General features: G+C 42.9%; 1 protein-coding gene across 2 annotated transcripts in view; it reads right to left on the bottom strand.

Annotated features, from left to right (window-relative positions):
* The window catches only part of LOC126281541 (leucine-rich repeat-containing G-protein coupled receptor 5-like), a 685,956-nt gene that overhangs the window by 38,356 nt on the left and 627,834 nt on the right, over positions 1-19,766 (bottom strand). The window contains exon 22 of one of the 2 annotated variants that reach the window (XM_049980596.1): positions 8,377-8,879. In XM_049980596.1, the coding sequence (XP_049836553.1) occupies positions 8,742-8,879 (138 nt within the window). In that variant the 3' untranslated portion in view covers positions 8,377-8,741. The remainder of the gene's footprint in view (positions 1-8,376; positions 8,880-19,766) is intronic. The other variant, XM_049980597.1, reaches the window with a different exon arrangement.

The following is a 19,766-nucleotide window of genomic DNA, read 5'->3' as shown; positions in this document are numbered from 1 at the left end:
CAAAGAAAATCAAAGAGGATCAGGCCATAAGGTCCACATGTCAGCTGCCAGGTCACACTAATTTCTAAAACTCTCAGGCCCAAAGTCCTTTTGGAAGTGGCTGAACACCATGATGAACAGATATACCACAGTTGCCATTACACTGCCCTCTTCCAGTCTGTACACACATGCCATGTTCACTGTGATACTAGATTGACTTCATGCTCTAACCCTTGGCTAACACCTCTGCCAAAGAAACCATGTATTCAGTCAAGTACTGTGGACTGCTGCACTTCTGGTCCGCTAAAGACAGTTCCTCTGGATATCAGATAAAAACAATCCAATCAACAGATATGCAGAAGGCCATTTTCAGCCAAAACTCCAACAGCCAACACGATACTGTGTGACGCCAGCCTCGCCACCTCAGCCATAATCATCACCAGAAACAGCATTGGCATCACAATACTACCTCGCTTTCACAAGTGACATGATAATTCTTCGACAAGACAAGTATTTAGGTTGCTGCCCATCTGCTCTGCAGCCAATCCACGCTTTGTGATTAAGCCAGTTATGCCTTGTAGCTCATACGGCTGTGGAACAAGGAGTACTTCACTGCAGTGTCCATACACTACAACCATCCTTTAGTTACCAACTCAATGAACCTTGACTCAACCACCCTCAAGCTGCCACCTTATTGGATCTTCACCATCCTCAAACTTACCACATCACTGCACTTCATCTTCAGTCCATCCTCAAGAACTCCCCAGTTCTCCATTAACCATAACCTATCAGACTTAATTCCTGAAAGAACATTCCAGGACAACATAAGTCATTGATTTTCAGCATAAACCAAGTAGTCTGGATTAACATCCCAAAGAAACTGTGTTATTGTACTCCCTTCCTTAGTCTTCTTAAAAAATGTAAAAATTTTCTTCAGCACTTCTAAACTCAATTGTAGCCTTTTCTTCCCCTCAGACCTGACCACAGCAATGGTGATGAGGATAACTAGCTTAGAGATTACATGCCAGTAGCGACTAGTGTCCAAACATTCAGACTTCTCATGTTTTTGTGTTTACCCAGACTAGCCTTCCATAACTACTACATTGGTCTGTTGCTGAATGCTTGTCACTTTAGGGATGGGCGATCCACTGATTCAAAGAACTAGATCCTTTCACACAGTGGGCGATCAGTGACTCAGAACAAAGAAACAGTAGCTATTCAGACCAGAATATCCTCTCCAGTGATGACAGTGCGTGGAACAAAGATTCTAGGCCATTGCAACAGGGTCCCACCCAGCATGCTGAATTAGTCAATATGACTGCAAAAGAAACACTGTATATGATACATTAGTAGTTTACACAGTTGGCTGCTGTGAACAGCTTTTGTCAGTCACAAAAAGTATCACCCACTTAGAACACTGCATTAATGCATAAAATACATTCTTGCTTTTTATTTCTGCTTTTGATTTGAAAAGGCAGCTCACAATGAGCTTACATGTTGGCCCATTCGACACATCACCATATAATATGATGCTCTGTGAAGTGGAATCCCGTGGCTCCCCTACCACTTCCTACTGAACACAGATCTGATCACAGGTCACTCATTTTCCACTGCCCTCTTTGGTTACTCACTGTCTTGGATTGTATGTGACTGACTTGTAACTTCACTCTTCACTCATTCAATCACTGAACTCCCAGAAGCCACTCACTGTTTCTGAATCTACATAGAGTGACTCAGGAGTCACTCTGCTCTTCCCATTCTTTACTCGCTCACTGATTCAACTTGCAGTGCTCATGGCTCATTCACTGATTCAGCTCACAGCACGACTTGAAGCTTTCCATTCAAGTTAAGCTCACCATGGATATTATTTATTCTAACAATAATGATATAAATAACATTATTAAGTTTCATATATGTATTAGTGCATTTATAAATTACTGAATACACTGCAAGTACATTTATTCTAATTTTAAGTTTTTACTACTGAAAAAGTGCATCTGTATTGTAACTAATTTTTCCATAGTAAGTATTTTTAGGATCTTCAGAATGTAAGTCAAGCATGTCACCTTTGACAGAAAAGTTTAAAGTCATACATATCCTTTTACCAAACTAGATTGAAACACAAAATACTTTAGTAATACTTTACTGTTCTTCTGGGTCCTCTCCAAACCTGAAGACCTATATAATATTCAGGCATCCAACAATGTGGTCAGAAACAGCATTAAGAGCTCAGTCAGTCGATGATTCTTCAGCAGAAATTTGAGAAATTGTTTCTTATGAATCATGATCACCAATGTCTGCTTCCACTTCAGATGAAGCTCTCAAAAGAGAAAATCAAAGTGAGTACCTAATTTCAACCTGCCAGTCCTGATTTAGTTTCTTTTGAGACATCCTCACTCTTAACGGATTTTCGTTTGAAAAAACATATAAGCAAGTCTGTCAATGCTATAAAGCCAGTCACATTCAATGAAATTATTAATTTCGTGTACTATGAACCAACAGCTTCTATAATTTTTTTTTTAACATGACATCATATTCGCTTTTATCTCTTACTGTTTGTATTTCACTAATGCAGTTTCTGTATTTGTGCCATTTAAGATTTTATGTTATGTAAAACAGATAATCTTGTTAGAGGACTGTGTTACTGTTGATGGTAATATGGTCATTGGTTTATATTAATGGTACTAGGAGATTTGTTATTAATGGCCAATGACATGTAGACAACTATAAACAATATTTGTCTGTATACAGTCACAAAACATTTTATAGATGATAAAACCGCATCAAATCTGAAGAAAGGCATACTATAGAAAATATTTCAAACTGGTTAAAGACTGTTATAGCCAAATATAACTTGAAGTTTAAAATCACTGTCATAGAGATGTACAAAAGGTCAAATATGAAGTCAGTAGTGAAGCTTTTGAAACTTCCACATGTCCCATGTTTTGCACATTCCTTACATCACACTGTGCAGCACAGTATGAAAGTCAATAGCAAAAACTGTGTGATAAGGTTAAAAGAACAGTTACGTTTTTCAGTAACAGTCCTTTTGGCTTCAAACAACTTCCTGAAATAGATGAAGGTTAAACGAGAGATCAATCACCAATCACTGTCATGAAAAAAGGCAACTGTTCAGTTTTGGAGCTCTTGGGTGATACTATCTGTCTATTCCAAGGAAGACACAATCTGGGTCTAGCAGCGACTGTCAAAATAGACATACTGTTATGTTGGCTGTAAATGATAACTGTAGATAATTTTAATAAGTAAGAGCTTAATTTCACTTATATTTCACATTTCATATTATACTTAATTTTCAATAAATTTACGAAAAAGTAATCATAATCAGTTACTGTTTCAATTTACAACGCCCTTATTGAGAAATTTGTTGTGATATTTTAAATTGTTACTGAGTTAGAAATGTAGGACTCTTTGGAAATCTTAAAAGTATAAGGAAGAAAAATTATTAGTCCTATTCCAATATTCTTTCGAAACAGGTTAAAATATAGTCAAAATATAAGTCCAGTGACTTTGAACTAAAAAGAAAAGGTGCTTTGCCTTCATTTAATTTGATAAATGATTAGCAAGTAGAGAATCATAGAAAAGAGCTAGTTCATTCCAATGACAAAATGAAATGATCACATGGCATTGTTGGCTGGGAGGTCCCATTCGGGTTCGGCCGCCAAGTGCAAGGCTTATTTCACTCGGCGCCACACTAGGCGACTTGTGGCCGATGATAGGAGGAAATGATGATGAAGACAACACAACACACAGTCCATGGGTGGAGAAAATCTCCAACACGGCCGGGAATCAAACTTGCGCCCAGTGCATGGGAGGCAAGCATATTACCGCACAGCTAAGCAATCAGACAGTTCATTCCAATGAGTGGGCAGTTATGATCTGATCCTTCAAGAGAATGGTTTCGCCTATCTCTACGGTAGATGTGTGTGTTCTCAAAACCTACCATCCACTTCAGTATAACACTGCAGCACTCTGACATATTGGTACAGCTCTTGCTTTGAATACAGCACTTACAACATGGCTCTGAGCTTCCCTTGTAGAAGTTAGCTCTTCCATACCCTGCCCTCACCTAGCACCAACGACTAGGCCACTGATACCGCTGGATCAAAGAGCTGAAGCCACAGCCCGCCTTCATGTGCTCATACCTACTGCACTCCTCAGTTCCTCAACCCACCTCTGTCGGTGCCACAGAATCCGTTACTTATCTTGCCTACCTCTCCACTTTTCCATACTCTTTCTCACACAAAACACTCTGCAGTGTCCTCTGTAACGCTATGCATCATTCCTGTTGATCTGGACTCCTTATTCACACTCCAATAGCCCAACTGTAGCCAGTCCAACATGTCAGCTCAAACACAGCCAGCCCAATGGCAGCCACCCAAATGCAGCTCTTCCAACAGTATCTGCCTCAAGTGCAACTCACCCAACCACAGCCACATTCTCTGCAGTGTGTTTCACCTCATCTCTCCACCTTGACTATGGGCCTTTTGGCGCCCAGCTATTCCTCATCTGCACACTTTTCTCAGGCCACTAGCTACATTTCCCACAGCCTCTAGCTAAGCATTCCTCAAAATTTCAACGCAAACCTGTGCTATGCTGGATCCTACATCAATTGCCATCTTCAGCGGCGTGAAGAGGACATGATGAGGACATCGCATCTCCATCAGCATCACCATTCCTGGCGGCCAGGTCCAGCTTCCTAGACGGTGTCAACTTACATCTCGGTTTTTCAGGTCCACTTCCACCAGTCGCCATCCACGTTACACCCATCTGTTGGGGTCACGCTGGAGCCATGTGCCTTTCTCCAGTGCTGCCTGGGTCCACGCTTCTGTGATCATCCCAATGACTACCTTCTTGATCCTAGGGCACCTACTCCCATTGGAAGCCACGTCTTCTTGGTTCTGCCGTCTCTCCCTCAAGGAAAAAGGGATGCTGTGACTGTGGCTATTGCTTATCACAGCTTTGGAATGCCAGTGACACTTCCTCCAGATGTCAGACGAAAGCGCATCAAGAGACACGCGCTGTGTTGCTTCTCGACTGAAACTCCAGTAGCTGCCAAGGTATCATGTGGCATGAGTCTCGCCACCACAGGCATACACATTGCCCCAAAGATCGCTGCCATCACGTCACTACCTCGCTTCTGTGAGTTATATGCCTCTGCTGATATACTTCTGCTGAACGAGTATTTAGGTCACAGCTTGACTATTCTGCAGGCAGTTCACATTCCAGGATTACCCAACTTGCACCTAGTATTCACCAGTCAGGGTTCACCTCACCCACCCAACGAGAAATATTTCACTGCAGTGTCCATCATCCTCAAGCTACCACCTCTCTGAACCTCATCAGAACAGTCCTCAAGCTACCGCCTAAATGTACCTCACCTTTACTGCACTCAGTCTCGCCACAGGATACTATTTCCAGTCCATTTTGGGGCAGCTCACCCTCTCCATTGACCAGTGTCTCACGGACTTCATGTCTGTAAATCATACAAATGCAACATAAGTGACTGACTGTCAACTTGAACCAAGTAGTACAGACTGTCGTCCCAAGGAAACTGTGTTACTGTGACCTGTTCCTTCAACTTCTTTCCAAACTGGATACTTCAACCGTTGCCTCTTCTTCCCCTTGGACACGAACACTTCACTTAAACTATGCTGCTCGCTTGGATAGAGACACAAGCATTATCCTGACATATTCGCAGTCAGAACATAACTTGGTGTATTAGACTGCAAAAATACGGCCCTGTAGCAATGAAATCACCAGACTATGGAACGCTATGGTATCAGTGGCAGTGAATTTGCCTATGGTCTCGATAAGAATGCCACCATATTGCACAATTTGTGAAAGGGACTTGAGTGAATGACATGCATGTGATTTTGTTGCCACGTCGCAAATCATGGCCATATTGAGCATCCTTCATGTGGGATAAAACCTTAATGTTCTGTGTTTCCTGTATGTCTTACAGATTTTGGATAGTCATCCACTGAAATTGCACGGGTAATTGCATTTAGATAACTAAAGTCATGAGATAGCAACATGCATGTATATGCCATTCCACATTGATGAAGATGCAAAGTTAGTTCTTTTTGCTGATGATACAAGTATAGTAATAACATCCAAAAACCAAGAACTAAGTGATGTAATTTAAATGATGTTTTTCACAAAATTATTAAGTGGTTCTCAGCAAATGGACTCTCTTTAAATTTTGATAAAACACAGTATATACAGTTCCGTACAGTAAATGGCACAACTCCAGTAATAAATATAGAATTTGAACAGAAGTCTGTAGGTAAGGTAGTATTTTCACAATTTTTAGGTGTGTCCATTGATGAGAGGTTAAACTGGAAGCAACACATTGATGGTCTGCTGAAACGTCTGAGTTCAGCTACGTATGCTATTAGGGTTATTGCAAATTTTGGTGATAAGAATCTCAGTAAATTAGCTTACTGTGCCTACTTTCATTCACTTCTTTCGTATGGCATCATATTCTGGGGTAATTCATCGTTGAGTAGAAAAGTATTCATTGCACAAAAACGTGTAATCAGAATAATTGCTGGAGCCCACCCACGGTCATCCTGCAGACATCTATTTAAGGATCTAGGGATCCTCACAGTAACCTCACAGTATATATATTCCCTTATGAAATTTGTTGATAATAATCCAACTCAATTCAAAAGTAATAGCAGTGTGCATACCTATAACACCAGGAGAAAGGATGATCTTCACTATGCAGGGTTAAATCTGACTTTGGCACAGAAAGGGGTAAATTATGCTGCCACAAAAGTCTTTGGGCACCTACCAAACAGCATCAAAAGCCTGACAGATAGCCAACTAACATTTAAAAATAAATCAAAAGAATTTCTAGATGACAACTCCTTCTACTCATTGGCTGAATTTTTAGATATAAACTAAGTAAAAAAAAAACTTAATCATTAGTGTCATGCAATATTTTGTGTAATGTAATTTCTTGTACAGACATCTTTTATTAACCTGACACGTTCCACATCATTACGAAGTGTCGTATTCATGATCTATGGAACAAGTATTAATCTAATCTAATCTAATCTACATGGCGGTAACACCTCGTACACAAGATATAAAAGGGCAGTGCATTGCCGGAGCTGTCATTTGTACTGAGATGATTCACATGGAAAGGTGTGCCACGTGATTATGGCCGTACTGCTGGAGTTAACAGACTTTATTCGCAGAATGTAGTTGGAGCTAGACGCATGTGACATTCCATTTTGGAAATCGTCGGGAAAATCCGTATTCTGAGATCCACAGTGTCAAGAGTGTGCCGAGAATACCAAATTCCAGGCATTACCTCTCACCAAGGACAATGCAGCGGCCGACGATCTTCTCTTAACGATCGAGAGCAGTGGCTTTTCAGTGGAGTTTTCACTGCTAGCAGGCAACCAACACTGGGTGACATAACCGCAGAAATCGATGTGGCACAGACGAGGAAGGTATCCGTTAGGACAGTGCGGCGAAATTTGGCGTTAATGGGCTGCACGCCCACCTGCAGAGTCTCTGCTGGACTTGTGACCACATCGGTTGGACCTTAGACGGCTGGAAAACCGTGGTCTGGCCAAATGAGTCACGACTTCATTTAGTAAGACCCCACGAAGTCGTGGACCGAAACTGTCAGCATGGCACTGTGCAAGCTGATGGTGCCTCCATAATCGTGTGAATTGTGATTACATGGAATGGATTGGGTCCTCTGGTCTAAGTGAACCGATCATTGGCTGAAAATGGTTATGTTCGTCTACTTGGAGACCATTTTCAGATTTCACGTTCCCAAACAATGATGTCGTTTCAGTGGGTCACAATTTTTAAAGTTGGTATGACGAAAATTTTGGACATTTCGAGCGAGTGATATGACCATCCAAACCGCCAGACATGAATCCTATTGAACATATTTGAGAGGCTGTCTAGAAGTCATTTAATATAAAAAATACGGCACTAGTAACACTTTGGCTATTGCGGTCTGCTATAAAGACTCCAAATTTTTGCAGAGGGCTTCCAACGGCTTGTTGAGCCCATCCCCGTATAGTCCCTGAACTGCGACAGGAAAAAGAGGTATGACATGATGTTAGAAGTATATCTCGTGACTTTTGTCTTTTCAGTGTATGATTTAATTTACAGTTTTGCAAAATAATATAAATATTTTATCAAATACTAGGAATCAGATTATGGGTTGTGAGTGTGTGTGTGTGTGTGTGTGTGTGTATGTGTGTGTGTGTGTGTGTGTGTGTGATAAAATCTATTTGTTACTTGCTAAAATGGGTACTACACACTGGGATTTGTAGCGGGTTACGTATCGGAAGCTGTCTGATTGTGTCACATGTACAGGTCACAAATAAAATGAAATGAAAATACCTGACCAGGTACCTAACGTATCTGGAGGCCTCATGTGGGTCAGCAGCCGGCGCCTTCTGGGTCGTCTGTATGGTACGTGGCGGCCAGTGGCTTCAGGCGAGTCACGTTTTGGCGGCTGAAGGCTCTGGCGGAGGGGACGAGGCTTTCGGCTCACGACAGGGCGCTAGCCGCGGGGGCCATCTGGGATGTGGGCGGCGGCGTCGGCAGGCAGGCAGCGCAGCGGGGCGGCGCCGGCCACGGGGGCGGCCGGAAGCGGAGGCGCGGGGGCGGGCGAGCACCGCCGGCCGCAGGGTCCATCTGGCGGCGGCACCCGCCACGGGGGCGGCGGGAGGCGGAGGCGGAGGCGCGGGGGCGGGGCGCGCCGCTCAGGACGTGGGCGCCGGCCGCGCCGACGACGCCGACGCCGACGCCGACGCCGAGGAAGACGACGACGACGTGGAGGCGCTGCGCGGCGGCGGCCCCAGCGGGCACAGCCGCGGGTCCGGCGTCGTCGTCACCACCACCTGCCGGGAGTGACGTGTACTCACTCACCACCTGCCACTGAACCTCCAGACTTGTCCACGGCTCTAGCTCATACTTTGGCAACGTAAGCACCACTGGGGCTGTCCTTTATTTGAATAATATGTTTATATTCGTTACTATAGACAAAAATGAGCCAAAGCATTTTAAACTCCATCCGAACGCGACTCAAAAGACCCACTGGTACAGACCGACCGCCATGTCGTCCTCAACTTATAGCCGTCACTGGATTCGGATATGGAGCAGCATGTGGTCTGTTCACCGGTGTCCAGGCCGTTGTCGGCTTTCGTGCCTGGAGCCACTACTTTGCGATCAACGGCTGAGTGCACTCCGGTTGCTAACAGCGCTCGGCAGACAAGGATGGTCGCCCATCCAAGTTGTAGCCAAGCCCGACAGCGGTTACCTTCGGTGATTTGTCGGCAATTGATGCTACCATTTCGCCAAGGGCGTTGGCCAAAACTATAACTAAGTGCTAAACTGAGAACTGATATAAGTATGGAACGTTAGCAGTGAAGTATTTCCTTAGTTCTACCTCAGTTACAGTTTCCAGTTCGGAACTTAAGCCGAGGGGGTACACGAACAATGGGACAATCAAAAGATATCCCCTTTGAGATTTGTCCTTATTATCTGTCCTTCTTTCTTTTATCGCCAACGGCATTGCCGAAGTGGTTACACCAGTTGCCACCAAAATACTGAAATTTGGCTAACTCTTGAATGGATCGCTGTTTGGGTTAGCCAGTTGCTTTTGGCAACGGTGATACACTTAGCACTTGTGAGGCCAGTTGAAGAGCTACTTGAGTGCCAAGTAGCGGCTCCGGGTACGAAAACTGACAACGTCGGGAGAGCACCGCGCTGTCCATATGCCCCTCCATTCCACATCCAATGGCGCCTGTTATCTCACGATGACACGGCGCTCGGCTGGTATTGTTGGGCCTTCATAGGCGTGTTCGGACAGAATTTTTTCGTTTTATCTGTTGATCTCGTCTTCACAGGCAGAAATTTTGATGCCAGAAACTCAAGAGGTCAAACTGTCTGTTGACTCTACGAAATGAGGTTACTTCTTCACGAAACTTTGTATATTAAAACAAATATTAAACCAGACACACTTCTTATAGTGGTTTCCTATAGTAATCTTGACATTCAATACATTAATACAACAGTCTTTACATATGGTATCATTGACAGAGAGAAAGTCATCGTGACGTCTCCCTTCACAGTCATGTCTCTCAGAATTCTCTGGAGCAATGATTGTCTCCAAGAAGGACACACCTCCATGGAAGAACAGCCGGATCCAATGAGTCTCTTAAAACTGGAACCACCCGCCAGAGTCACCTCTTCTTGCAGAAATGTGGCGTCCGGACTTCCAATTATAAGCATATAAATGAACGAATCCTGACAAAATACCTTTATGTGTGCATCTGACGAGCTATCAGGTCTATTATTGGGCCTAAAAGAAGATAAAGCAGATGCTATGCCATGTTAAGAACTGAGTGCGATTTGCAGTATCCCATCTGAATGCGGAAAAAATTACATGTGTTGGCGCATCCGTAGCTTGTCCATCCGCTGTGCAGAACATCAACGATGTATTAAAAATAGAGAACTGCGGAAATCTGCAGTTGATGAGTGCAGCCTCGTAAACAATCATAAAATACTGTCTGATGAAACAAAAGTTTTTCCCAGGGTGGCACATACTGGAACTCTACAATTAAAAAGGCTGTAGAAATAATAATGTGTGAGAAAACCTTCAACAGTGATAGCGGATATAATTGTAGCTATGGGCAGAAGCAAGATCTCGGTGGAGAGAAGGTCCAGATATATTAGTCACACTATTTACACTACGGTGGAACCGGTGATGCCACCAACGCAGACGTTGACACCATCTGGGACACAATGACGTAAGTACGGACCAATCATGAGCTGTCTTTGGGATATGTAAGGTCACCACAGGGCCAATTTTGACGGTCAATAGCTCCTGACGAAACGATAGTGGAAATCGTCGAAGCTCGCGGTTTTACCCTGATGTGACGCGGAAAGAAGTGGTTCAAATGGCTCTGAGCACTATGGGACTCGACTGCTGTGGTCATTGGTCCCCTAGAACTTAGAACTACTTAAACCTAACTAACCTAAGGACGTCACACACATCCATGCCCGAGGCAGGATTCGAACCTGCGACCGTAGCCGTCGCACGGTTCCGGACTGCGCGCCTAGAACCGCGAGACCACCGCGGCCGGCGCGGAAAGATGTCCGAGAATGTTTTATACGAGAGTGCCGTCACGAAAGACATCTTCCTCAGATACCGAAAATTCTATCTGCGGCTGAAGAACATCATTCATCGGTAACATGGAGTATTCTATCACTTTCATGAAGTTATGCTTCAACAGCTGCTTTACGTTGAATGTTGTAGAAATGTCTTTGGTAGTTTACTGTAGATTCGAGGCACCAGATACTTAAGTAACATCGCCCTGTTTCCGTAAATTATGAGCCGGTGGCTTGCTGGCAATGATCTAACGCCTGTAGGCGTCATAGATTTTTTCTTAGGGTTTTAGATCCGGTGAAGTTGCTGACCAAGACGTGACTACACTACCATGCTCCTAAGACCACTGTTGCACAATTCTGGCCTTGCGACAATTATATTGCGAGAAGATACCATCGCCATCGGAGAAGACATCAAGTATTAAAGGAGACAAGTGGTCCGCAGTACTCTGTTCATATAATCGACAGCTGTCATGGTGCTCTCGATTACCACCGTAAGGGCCACGAAATGTGAATATTCCCCAATCGACAACAGTGCTGCTTCGTCCGTGGCGCAGTGTATGGTTCCAGCAGGCGTCCGCATGGAAGATGGCGTAACTGTAGGTCATGTACTTATAAGGTTTTGTTTCATCAGTGTATTTTACAATGGTGTAGCAAGAAACGTGATTCAAGCGTCCACGTGAAACGCTTCCATTATTCTAATCTCGATCATCGCGTGGTCAGCCAAACGTTATGGACGATGTCAATGGGTCCACATGTGAACACGTAGGGGACGCCTGCTGTGGAGCCGAATGCTCAACTATGTGTACGATCAAAAGTATCCAGACACCTGGCTGAAAATGACTTACAAGTTCGTCGCGCCCTCCACCGATAATGCTGGAATTCAATATGGTGTTGGCCCACCCTTAGCCTTGATGACAGCTTCCACTCTCCCAGACATACGTTCAGTCAGGTGCTGGAAGGTTTCTTGGCTAATAGCAGCCCATTCTTCCAAGCTGTGCTGCACTGAGGAGAGGTATCAATGTCGGTCGGTGAGCCCTGGCACGAAGTCAGAGTTCCAAAACATCCCAAAAGTATTTTTTAGGATTCAGGTCAGGACTCTGTGCAGGCCAGCACATTACAGAGACGTTGCTGTCGTGTAACCACTCCACCACAGGCCATGCATTATGAACAGGTGCTCGATTGTGTTGAAAGACGTAGTCGCTATCCCCGATTTGCACTTCAAAACTGAGAACCAAGAAGGTGCTTTAAACATCAATATAGGCCTGTGCTGTGATAGTACCACGCAAAACAAGGGGTGCAAGCCCCCTCCATGAAAAACATGACCACACCATAACACCGTCCGAATCTTGCTGTTGCCACTACACACGCTGGCACATGACGTTCACGGGGCATTTGCCACACCCACACACTCCCATCGGAGCGCCCCGTTTTGTACCGTGATTCGTCACTCCACACAACGCTTTTTCAATGTTCAATCGTCCAATGTCTATGCTCCTTACACCAAGCGAGGCGTCGGTTGGCATTTACTGGCTTGATGTGTGGCTTCTGAGCAGCCACTCGACCATGAAATCCAAGTTTTCTCACCTCCTGCCTAACAGTACTTGCAGTGGAACCTGATGCAATTTGGAATTCCTGTGTGATGGTCTGGATAGATGTCGCCTTTTACACAGTAGGACTCTCTTCAACTGTTGGCGGTCTCTGTCAGTGAATAGACGATATCAGGGTGTACGCTTTTGTGCTATACGTGTCCTTTCACGTTTCCACTTCACTATCATATCGGAAACAGTGGACCTAGGGATGTTTAGGAGTATGGAAATATCGCGTACAGATGTATGGCACAAGTTACATCCAATAACATGACCACGTTCGAAGTCCGTGAGTCCCGAGGATGGCCCAAATCTGCTCTCTCACGATGTCTAATGACTACTGAGGTCGCTGATATGGAGTACCTGGTAGTAGGTGGCAGCACAATGCACCTAGTATGAAAAACGTGTGTTTTCGGGGATGTCCGGATACTTTTGATCACTTAATGTATATGCGCTTTACGGTGTGCTCCGAAACTGTGCCGCATAATGGCGCCTATCCTACCCTACATAGCAGGCAATCTTCCAGCCTCCACGTTGTGTGATGAGACGTGGACATCCAACAGCATCGCCCAATCGTGGTTTCACCACTCTTCAACCACTTTAAGAGATACTTATGAAAGTAGCACGCAAACAGCCGACCAGCTTCCCCATTTCTGAGGTGCCCGTTCCTCGGCGGCTGGTTGTAGCAATCTGCTCTTTGTCAGTGTCACGAATGTGAGTGGGTTTTTTCATGTGCAGCCCGTATCGTCGTTAGAGTGATTTCTCATCATATTCCGCTCCGTTTATTTGCAGGGTGGCTATAACTGAACTTTCACTACCTGAGAGGGGCCCACAAGAAAAACGACTTACTGTAGAAAAACTTTGAAGAACCATTTGTAAGGACATGCACAAGAGAAGTAACGAATAAATCACTGAAATAAACACATTTTTCCACATGAGAAGGTAAAATTTGTTAATCACGTACCATGTTCATGTTCCAAGTTAAATATAACTGGTAATTTTCTAAAAATTCTTGTCATTTTTTGAACTCTTGATTTTCATGTGGCTTTATTTTATGAGACTTAATTTAGTAATGTCAGAATTGATATCTGTAAAAGAAACAAAAAAGAAATGTTTTAGTGGAAATGGTCTGGAGTGGCAGCAAAACAGAGTGGAACAGAGGTACACACTCCATTGTAAATCATTGAATGTTACTTAAACCGTGGAGCTTTATGTGACTTATAAATTATTTAATGATATGCAGCTCCAGTCGCTAATCAAAACTTTATGAAGTCCACGACTGGTTTCGGCTTTTACTAGGTTATTAATTTCCACTGTATTACACAGGAGGACAGTTTTTTATATATTATAAGAAAGCATGGGTCATTTAAGAAAAAAGAGGGAAAATAAATTAAAAATTTTTTTTATGGACATAGCACTTGCCCTTTGCACCAGGTACCCAGATGATTCCAAAAGACTTCTGCAATGGCTCTGCTGCACTGCCACCGAGCTTTAAACTTATTAAGATTTCATTTTGATATTTTGCCATAAAAGTTAGCTCACTATGACCCATTGAAGTGTGTTTTGAATATTAACCAGGCCTTCGCTTTTTCAACTTTAACTCTGCTTTGCGTTTTTCTTTTTCTTTTTTTAAAATCTCGTTACAAAGGTTTCATTAAGGAAAACACGTTCCACATTAGCATTTGACCGCCAATTTCCCAGGCACAACTCTTCGAAATGAATCACATTTTTCGTGTCAATGTTTTTACTATTGAAATAGGTAGACATCTAACACCAGTTTCCTCGGATATTTCCAGTGTCCCCTTACTAACTTTTTATTGCATTCTGAAGACATGAACACGTTATTCAAAATGTCAGAACTTGCATCATGAACAATAGTATAATTTTGTTTGCACAGTGTACATTGTACAGTTTCTCCACAGCAATAATAAAAACAACCCACTTTGCATGTTGCTTTTAAAATTTCGCTTCCCTTTTTGCATGTTGAAACAGTGACTGCCGGGATCTAAAATTGACAGGTATCCATTAAAACGTCTTCACACTACTTACTACAACGGAAACTGAAAATTTTGATATGTTAACCATTCGAAAATACAAGTTAACATTAATCGGTACTACCAACAGTGTAAAACAATAACAGTAAGTGAAAAAAAATGGAGAGCAAGTTGTACAAGGGCCGCTTCTTAGCGTATACACTTACACAGTAAAATGCAAATAAAACATCCTGTAGAATAAAACATTTTAGTCGGGGGGGAGGGGGGGGGGGAGGGTATCTCTAAAACGCGAGATACTGGAGCGTGTCCCCCCTCCAAAAAAAAGAAATGCGGGAGAGCAGGACTTATTTGAAAAACAGGGCCGTTCCAGGTACAAATAGGGCAAATAGACGTCTTACCCTGCACGTCACGCCACCATCAACTGGATCATAAACAGCATCTTTTAGTGCATAATATGATGATTATATAAATATTTCACATAACTGCAAATGAAAACAGAGCTTAGATATGTAGAGCGTTGTTTCATAACTAATGTATAACTTACATTACATTGTAAAGAAAAAAACTCCAAATGACAAAAAATGTAAAAGTCAGGTTGAGAAAAATGGGTGTGTCATAATTTCAAAAACTACCATTACAAAAGGTTATATTCTGATATGATCGAAATTTTAGACAGCATAGTTTACCAATGAAAAGGTAAAACTAATTCTTAAATTCGAAAAGAGTGTAAAATAGTTTCAGTGGACCTGGGGTTCAAGAAAAGGTTCAGGACCATTTGAAAATGCCCCGATGCACAGATCGAAACAGGTCGTGGACTTTCTATTAGCAACTGAGGTGACTTTTGATTGATTGAACATAGAGTTGTGTCATCAGCACCCTCAGAACAAGGAAAAAATAATAAATTTAGACCATTTCATCTACTTAGGTAAATATTCTGTGTCACGTGGTTCCTAAATCGAAATATTTTGTCTTTAATAGATGAAATACTGCATTGTGAATAAACTAAATAAATAATCTTCTGTAGCGGAGAGAGATACAGATCACTGCAGTGGACAAAAAGAATTTCGGTTTTATATGAAGATGTTAAACATTCCATGGGCAACTGAAGTTCTACAGGCCTATGATGAGATACGAAATCCCACTGAAAGAAAATGTGACAACTGGTTGGGACAAACACAGGGGCATAAACGTCTCTTAAACATCACATCACAACAGTCTGCGAACAATTGGTCAGTCACTGATGAACAGTTTCCAACATACTGTGTTTATAGACAATCTCTTCTGGCGAAGCGGAACGGGAGGGTATCTGGAGACGATGTAAATACTTATAATACTGGAATCCATTGCTGAGAGGAGCACATTCTTCAATAAAACGCTAGGCTAGAGAATCGTTATCTCTTGGAGTACAGCCAAATAATCAACGATATAATGTAGATCCGCAGAGCACTTGCATATTTAAGTCTATTCGCTGGTTCTCTAAGCAGAAAAGTCCTCCTCTGCTGCACAAATCTCTCACTACTGATTCTAATACACAACATTCGCAGTCCCGACCATGGACGGAGTGCCCTTGGTATAGTTACTCGAAAACTGCACGGCCCTGAAATGTTTATCTTGACAGAAAAAATAGAATGACGAGAAAATCTCCGTCTCTTTCAGTACTCTGTGAGGATCAGATTATCAGCAAATTTAGCAGACTAATATTTGGGGTAGAAACTGCTGTAAGTTGCGTGGCAAAGGCGTGCTGTCTACAGAGAGAGTAGCGAAGTGGAAGGCTGTGTTTCTGCTGAAAAATTTTCCAAGGCCGTGGGCAGGCGACAAATTAGTTTAGGAAATAAGCGCCTGAGGTCACGCGCTTCGCCCAACGAACAGTGAACACGCACTATACTCTTGCAAGTTCAGATTCACGTATGCTTTCCTATAGTTTCAAGGCCATTCCCTACTCAGGTTGTCTTCGCCTGTACCTAAACAGCCACCGTACAGAAGTTATTTAAGTAAGATCCGTGAGCATGGTCGTCTCCAGAGAAAAAATTCCAAATTCCGGAGGGGGGGGGGGGGGGGAGAGGGGAGTTTGGGAGATAGGAGGAGAAAATCATTAAATTGCCATTTTTTATAAATGATTTGATCAGTTTCGAGACGTAATGCTTTAAGAACTAAATATTATAGGTGACCAATAAAGGTTTTTATTTTGTAGAAAAATGAAGTTTACACAGTCACTATAAAAATGAAGACTTTTTACTCCAGATTACAGGGGAGGGAGTGGGCGGCAATTGCACCCTCTCACCCCTTCTCTCGAACGCCTATGGCGCTGTGCATTACAATAACATACAAGCCCAATATTTGCGTCACGTCACTAGACACAACAACGGCAGTTGACCTGGAACGCACATAAACGTAACATATTGCACGTACATAGAAGGAAAAATGCACTTTGTTCACCTACACCATTTACGACAAATTGCTGGAAAAAGAATCTACCGCAGGTATCAATGGTTACCATTCGGGGCGACCTCAAGTGCAGTGGAAGATAAAACAAATATCAGGAAAAGCAGACGCTAGTCTGAGTTCATGGAAAGGATGTTAAGGAAATGTTATTCATCAACGATATAAGGGGCTTACAAAACATTTGTTCCACCGATTTTCGACCATTGCTCATCATTTTTGCACTCTTAGCAGGTAGGACTGACAGAAGAGATAGAGAAGACCCAACGAAGAGGAGTGCGTTTTGTCACGGGATCGTTTTGTCGACGAGGAAACAGTACAGAGAAGTCACGGGGTCGTTTCGTCGACGAGGAAACAGTACAGAGATGCTAGACGAACTCCGGTGTCAGAAACCACACGAAAGTGTTGTGCATAACGGAGTGCTTTGCCATTGATATTCTGAGATATTACGTTCCAAGAACACTGACACCAAATTACTTCCTCCCACATACGTCTCAAGCAGTGACCACAATGAGAAAATTCAAGAAATTAGAGCTGCTAAAGAGGTTTACCGACAATCGCTCTTCCCACGCGCCATTTGCGAACGGAATACGGTAGGCGTGAACGGATGGTGTTACCAGAAGTACCCTCCACCACACACCATCAGCTGCAATGCGGAGCATTGATTTACATGTAGAAGTATTATGTGTGTATATGCTAAGCTCTCGACATCAGTATTTGATTGTACTCAGTATATCATCAGTCATCCTGTGTGTGTGTGTGTGTGTGTGTGTGTGTGTGTGTGTGTGTGTGTGCAAAAGATTAAGATGTATGACAGATGTCGATACGAGGCGAAGCTGTATCAGACAACTCGATACAAAGTCTAGGTGTGTCACATAGCTCGACACACGGCCGGTACGTATCACACAATTCGACACACGGCCAAGGCTACTAGCTACTAGCACTGCATAGTACGACTCTGTATGACAACTTTTTGTCACTCATCTTGATACAGTTATTTATAATACACCAAATGAAAGACCACCATATGGATGACTGGTGATCTCTGTGAGCCTCGGATTTGGGAATATGGTTTAGACATGCCAAATGTCTGCTTGTAGGGTCTAGTAAAGAGGTACGTGTAACATGCACATACCGAAACTTATTAGTGCCTCTTGGCAAGAAGTCGATGAAACATCTTCAGAGTTGCTCAGAGGGATATGATACAACTTGTGCAGCTGTATCATGCCTGAAGAGACTCTGGAGGACAACTCTTTGTAAGATAGCTGAGAGCATAGCAAGTCGTGAAAGCCGTGTAGGTAAAATCATTATCATTAGAATGCAGTCTGTCTCTCTCTCTCTCTCTCTCTCTCTCTCTCTGTGTGTGTGTGTGTGTGTCTACCTATCTATCTCTCTCTTTCTTTCTTTACTACCTAATTTTTATCATGTACTTTCTTTTCTGAAGTGACAGTTTTACGATAAAACGTACAAATAGATTTTATATATGATACGTATATACAGATTGCTAAACTGAAGTCCCTCGTCGCATTTTGCTGTCTGTAGGTTGGTGTAGGCATTTGAGATGTGGTGCTATACACGAATGTTGAAAATTAGGTGGACTGATAAGGTAAGGAATGAGGAGGTTCTACGCAGAATCGGAGAGGAAAGGAATATGTGGAAATCACTGATAAGGAGAAGGGACAGGATGATAGGACATCTGCTAAGACATGAGGGAATGACTTCCATGGTACTAGAGGGAGCTGTAGAGGGCAAAAACTGTAGAGGAAGACAGAGATTGAAATACGTCAAGCAAATAATTGAGGACGTAGGTTGCAAGTGCTACTCTGAGATGAAGAGGTTAGCACAGGAAAGGAATTCGTGGTGGGCCGCAACAAACCGGTCAGTAGACTGATGATCGCAGCAACGACTGCAGAGATTTCGATTGGTTTTCATTAATAGATAAACTGATCCACGAGGAATGTTTGTATATAATTTATCAGCGCTACGCCAGACATGTCGTCCTGTCGAAGATACCTGTACTTTCAGAAATTTCGTCCAAAAATGCAGCCCGCACCCTCATAATTAATTATATATGTGGTGTCTAAGCATGGGCACTCCGTGTAATGTGATGTCAGAATTTGGATCTGACGGAAGACGTCCGCGCTGTTGCGGTCGTCAGTATGTCCGGATGGCGTAGTGGTCAGCGCATCTATCTAGCAAGCAGGAGATCAGAATTCGAATTCCGGTCTCGTACAAATTTTCTACTTGTCCCATTGATATAAATCAATACCCACTGCCAGTTAATGTTTAGAATTCCTTCGTGTCTTTATTCATAGTGACTGCAGGACATGTCAAAAAGAACAGACACCACATGTAGATAATAAAATAGGTCTTCGTACATCCGAAATGGATGACAGTCGGACGTCAGCTGGTATAAATTTATATTAAAAATGAAGAAATTCCTCCAGCTGTATTTAAGGAGTCGATTATATTTTGGCAACTTGTTTCAAAGATGTAAAAACGTCATCTTCAGGCCCATACACTTGTTGACGTTAACTGCATGCGGCTGATACTAGAAGTCAGTGGTGAGATACGGAAGTTAATGTCAACAAGTGTA

This window comes from Schistocerca gregaria, chromosome 7, assembly GCF_023897955.1.
Source record: "Schistocerca gregaria isolate iqSchGreg1 chromosome 7, iqSchGreg1.2, whole genome shotgun sequence".
In the NCBI taxonomy this organism is placed as follows: domain Eukaryota; kingdom Metazoa; phylum Arthropoda; class Insecta; order Orthoptera; family Acrididae; genus Schistocerca; species Schistocerca gregaria.
This window is presented reverse-complemented; position numbering and strand designations above follow the sequence as displayed.